The sequence below is a fragment of the Tachysurus vachellii genome, chromosome 15 (genome assembly GCF_030014155.1).
Source record: "Tachysurus vachellii isolate PV-2020 chromosome 15, HZAU_Pvac_v1, whole genome shotgun sequence".
NCBI classification, from domain to species: domain Eukaryota; kingdom Metazoa; phylum Chordata; class Actinopteri; order Siluriformes; family Bagridae; genus Tachysurus; species Tachysurus vachellii.
Genome location: NC_083474.1, coordinates 21,233,109 through 21,238,108, shown reverse-complemented (window position 1 = coordinate 21,238,108; position 5,000 = coordinate 21,233,109). Strand labels below are relative to the sequence as shown.

Below are 5,000 nucleotides of genomic sequence, written 5' to 3'. Positions count from 1 at the left end.
GGGGGAGAAAGACATAGGGAGCTAGAAACCTCAGAATGTGAGGCTCCTGGGAACATAGAATTCCCTACATAAGAACATAAGACCCTTAGAAACAGGAAAAAAAGGAACTGAGAAGATGGGCCTTGGAAAAAACAGGACCACTGAGTGTATAGATGGGGGGCACGGTGGCTTAGTGGTTAGCACGTTCGCCTCACACCTCCAGGGTTGGGGGTTCGATTCCCGCCTCCGCCTTGTGTGTGTGGAGTTTCATGTTCTCCCCGTGCCTCGGGGGTTTCCTCCGGGTACTCCGGTTTCCTCCCCCTGTCCAAAGACATGCATGGTAGGTTGATTGGCATCTCTGGAAAATTGTCCGTAGTGAGTGATTGTGTGAGTGAATGAGAGAGTGTGTGTGCCCTGTGATGGGTTGGCACTCCGTCCAGGGTGTATCCTCCCTTGATGCCCGATGACGCCTGAGATAGGCACAGGCTCCCAGTGACCCGAGGTAGTTCGGATAAGTGGTAGAAAATGAGTGAGTGAGAGAGTGAATAGAAGCATGAGGACAAAGTTTTGTGAACAAACCAGACCCTGGGAATATGGGGCACTAGGAACATATGACTATATGGAACAATAAGAACATGGTGAATATATTAAGAGCTTAGTTCCCTCAGCATATAAAGACTTAGGAATAAGTTTTAATAGAAATATTTACAGAGAGCGAACATAATGCCAGGGGAATATAGGACCCTGAAAGCATGGAGTTCTGGGAATATGGGACTATGGAAATTTTGGCTTCTAGGAATATAGGGACTATAGGACCATGGAACATTAGGCATCTGGGAATAAAGGAACAAGGAAACACAGGGTTCTAGAAAATAGGAATATGGAAATATAACGTTCTGGGAATACAGGGCCATGGAACTATAGCATTCTTGGACTCTAGAACCTTAAAAACATAGGGCTATGGGAATAAAGGACCATGTAAACATAACATTCTGTGACTCTGGGAATAAAGGGCACTGAAAGCATGACGCTCTCTGGAGACGGTAATAGGAATATTAGGAACATAGAGTTTTCTTTAAAAATGTCATTAAGGAAGCATAGGTACCAAAACATATGGATCTGATCCCCATTCATCTATATCTATATTAACGTTACTGCTGTTACTACCTCTAAACAATTTCTTTTGTTTAAATCAGCAGGTAATGATAGTTTCTGGTTACTGTGATAGATTGTAAGTGTTTTCCTTAATGGCCCTGTACCTATTCTTAAGTATATGGGTGACTATCCCATCAAAAGCACCAGGAACCCTGTAGAGCTAACAGACCAGATCTATGGACCTGCTGTGCAGTACCCTGACCTCAGAGATGAAGTTTACTGCCAAATCATGAAGCAGCTCACCAAAAACAACAACCCGTCAGTTAAAAAAGACACACACACACACACACACACACACACACACACGCACAAACACATCTAGAACTCAATAGAATTGTGTATATTACCCATAATGCACTTAAATAGTTATCTTAATTAGAGAAGTTCTGTGTGTTCAGCATGACTGTACTGCTATTTGACAAATGACTATCCTTACACATCGTTGTGTATCCTTCCAAACATACTGTTCTGTTCATGAATGTGTTTTTTTGTGGTCCACAGGTTGAGTAAGGAGCGAGGATGGCAGCTCTTGTGGCTTGTTTGTGGACATTTTCCTCCCAGTCAGAATTTGTTAAAACACACCCAACGATTCTTAGAGTCCAGACCCAGAGAGCCGCTATCATCTGCTTGTCTGCACAGACTACAGGAGATGCTCAGGTAAGACACCAGTAAACCTCAGGAGACCAAACTGAGCTGAAATGTACCCTAAAGTAAGTCAGGACTGCTGAAGCGAAATCTGAGCTGCTTTTTAGATGAACCAGAACTTGGAGCATCTCTGAGAGCAGAAATGGGTTTGATATCAACATTTACTCTGAAGATACAAACATCTGTGTGGAAAGAAACAAACCATTTTTGTTATTTTGGAACTTTCTATGATTATATCACATTTACAGCATTTAGCAGACGCCCTTATCCAGAGTGACTTACATTTTATCTCATTTTTATACAACTGAGCAATAGACGGTTAAGGGCCTTGCTCAGGGGCCCAGCAGTGGCAGCTTGGTGAACGTAGGAATCGAACTCACAACCTTCCGATTGGTAGCCCTACACCTTAACCACTAGGCTACCACATCCCCACTAGGATGTATCAACCACTAGTAGGAAATATAGATGAAACTCTACAAAATCCTGAGTGTTTACTTATATACAGTATGAGCTTCATATTAACACCACTGTGGCGTGAGACACGATAAAGATGTTCAATCGTCAACATCCTCAACAAGAGGAAGCTTCATTTTTCAGCCTCTAGTAACTGATCTTGTGGTTATTTTTCCTTTTACAGACTGGAAGCCAGAACAGCAGCTCCTCATCCGGTGGAAGTAGACGCCATCCGGCAAAACAGCTCCCAGATCTTCCACAAAGTTCATTTCCCTGATAACACAGAAGAGGTATGGAGCTAACGGCCGCTCCTATCTGGAATGCTCCTATTTCACTTCAACCTCCTAATAACTCTTTTTTTTTTTTATAAGCTTTTTGAAGTCACCTCTACTACACGGATCCGTGATCTGTGTCGCAGTATTGCTGGTAACCTCATGCTCTCTTCTGCTGATGGCTACAGTCTGTTTGTGAAAACTGCAAGCAAGGTTTGTGACGTTTGGACGTGTTCGCACAGCTGAAACGCTTTTGTTCTTTTACACTGTGAACTGTATATACATCAAAATCACATCACACTTGACAAAACTTCATGTTCATAACTTCATTTTATTTCCTGTAGCGCCCCCATGTGGGTGATTGAGGTAAATCTCGTTAGCTTTGCAGATGCTCCAGGTCAATTTATTGTTTCTAAGCCAGTGCAAAGCAGCAATTAACAGGGTCCAAATTAGTACCAAATAGACATCCAATTTATTTAGGATTTTTTTGGAAGGAGTCTCTAGTGTCAGTGCTTTCTAACAGTCAGAGGTGAAGATAAGACTTTATCGATCACACGTTGGGGAACTTGAAAAGCTACAGCGGCTCAAAGATACAGAACTGTAACTTTGTGTTTTAGACATCTTCAGGACAGAGGAGTTTACATTTATATCATTTGGCAGACGTCCTTATCCATATCAACTTACATTTTATATCATTTATATAAAACCGAGCAATTGAGGGTTAAGGGCCTTGCTCAGGGGCCTGGCGGTGGCAGATTGGTGGACTTGGGATTCAAACCCATGACCCTCTGATTGGTAGCACAACACCTTAACCACTAGATTACCACAAGAGTTTACGCTTTATTGTTTTCTGGTAACATAATAAAAAGAGGCTGGTGAAGGAAGACTAGGTGCTCTAACGTAATGTAGAACGGGAAATATCTCATTTCTCGGATGTTCCACAACATTACGTGTAAATATATATGGATAAAAAAAGAACCTAAATTATTAAATACGTTTTTAGTCAATTAACGTTTAAATTGTTGGTTAAATGCTTCGGTATGAAGGAAAACTTGCTGTTATTGGAAAATAATCAACATCACAGCAATGCTAATGCTAACAGGTAAACTATGGATTTGATGATATTCATGTATTTTGAATAAAACTCTGTGTGGCTCTGCTTCAGGTGGTGAGCATGAACGAGCAGCTCTACTTCTTCGACAATCTGAAGGAGCTCACAGATGCTCCCAAGAAAGGAAAGAAAACCAAAGAGTGTGAGTTTTACCGAGTCGCTGCACTGATTCCACAGGATAAACCCTCACACTGTAGCGACTGACTCCATCATCTTCCTGCTTAAAGATTCAGTGTTCTAGATATTCAGGTTTCAATTCTTATCACAGTCACATTTTACAAAAAGCCGCTTGTTAGATGTTCGGGTTTTGGCGATCACATCGTTGTGTGTTTTAAAATTCAGGTTTCAAACGTTTGCTCTTTTTTACATTTTTTTTATACCCAGCCACTCAAGCCACAGTTCCGTATCTGGTGCTGTTCATGAGGAAGCTCTGGTTTAACGTGATTCCTGGGAAAGATCTGAAGTCTGACCTCATGTTCCACTTTCCACAGGTGAGTTCAAATCTTTACGTATGACTTCAAATCCGATTTCAGGAAGTGTGTCTTTTTGTCAGGAGGCACGGTGGCTTAGTGTTTAGCACGTTCGCCTCACACCTCCAAGATTGGGGGTGCAATTCCCGCCTCCGCCTTGTGTGTGTGGAGTTTGCATGTTCTCCCCGTGCCTCGGGGGTTTCCTCCGGGTACTCCGGTTTCCTCCCCGGTCCAAAGACATGCATGGTAGGTTGATTGGCATCTCTGGAAAAATTGTCCCTAGTGTGTGATTGCATGAGTGAATGAGAGTGTGTGTGTGTGTGCCCTGCGATGGGTTGGCACTCCGTCCAGGGTGTATCCTGCCTTGATGCCCGATGACACCTGAGATAGGCACAGGCTCCCCGTGACCCGAGGTAGTTCGGATAAGCGGTAGAAGATGAGTGATGAATGAATGTCTTTTTGTCGAGTGAAATCAGATCTCATGTGTGTTGTATTAATGATTATAGAACTGTGACTGTTCTGTGCACTTGTGGGAAACTCATCAGCAAAATGGCTCTGTGAGGTGATAGTTTGCTCTGTAGAGGTTTTCTTTATGTGTAAATATTTATACTTCTATAAAATGATCTCTTTATGTTCCTCTGATATCTGAGCAATCGGTTTTTGTTTGCAGTGATCTGTGTTTAATTTCTCACGTCTCTCTGAACATGTATTGAGTAGGATTGTTGTAGTATTATTTGTATTTTTTTAAATCCAATGATGCCTGTGTTACCTGTTGTGTGTGTGTGTGTGTGTGTGTGTGTGTGTGTGTGTGTGTGTGTGTGTGTGTGTTGTGCGTGTTGTTTGTGTTCAGGAGTTGCCGAAGTATCTGCATGGTTATCACCAGGTGGAGAAGCAGGATCTGATCTCTCTGGCTGG

General features: G+C 42.4%; 1 protein-coding gene across 1 annotated transcript in view; it reads left to right on the top strand.

The window, feature by feature from the left end:
• Positions 1-5,000, top strand: part of myo7bb (myosin VIIBb) — a 47,459-nt gene that overhangs the window by 38,178 nt on the left and 4,281 nt on the right. The window contains exons 36-42 of the mRNA XM_060887624.1: positions 1,239-1,392; positions 1,636-1,791; positions 2,417-2,522; positions 2,604-2,717; positions 3,670-3,757; positions 4,000-4,106; positions 4,936-5,000. The exon at positions 4,936-5,000 is cut by the window's right edge and continues 121 nt beyond it. Of these exons, the coding sequence (XP_060743607.1) occupies positions 1,239-1,392; positions 1,636-1,791; positions 2,417-2,522; positions 2,604-2,717; positions 3,670-3,757; positions 4,000-4,106; positions 4,936-5,000 (790 nt within the window). The remainder of the gene's footprint in view (positions 1-1,238; positions 1,393-1,635; positions 1,792-2,416; positions 2,523-2,603; positions 2,718-3,669; positions 3,758-3,999; positions 4,107-4,935) is intronic.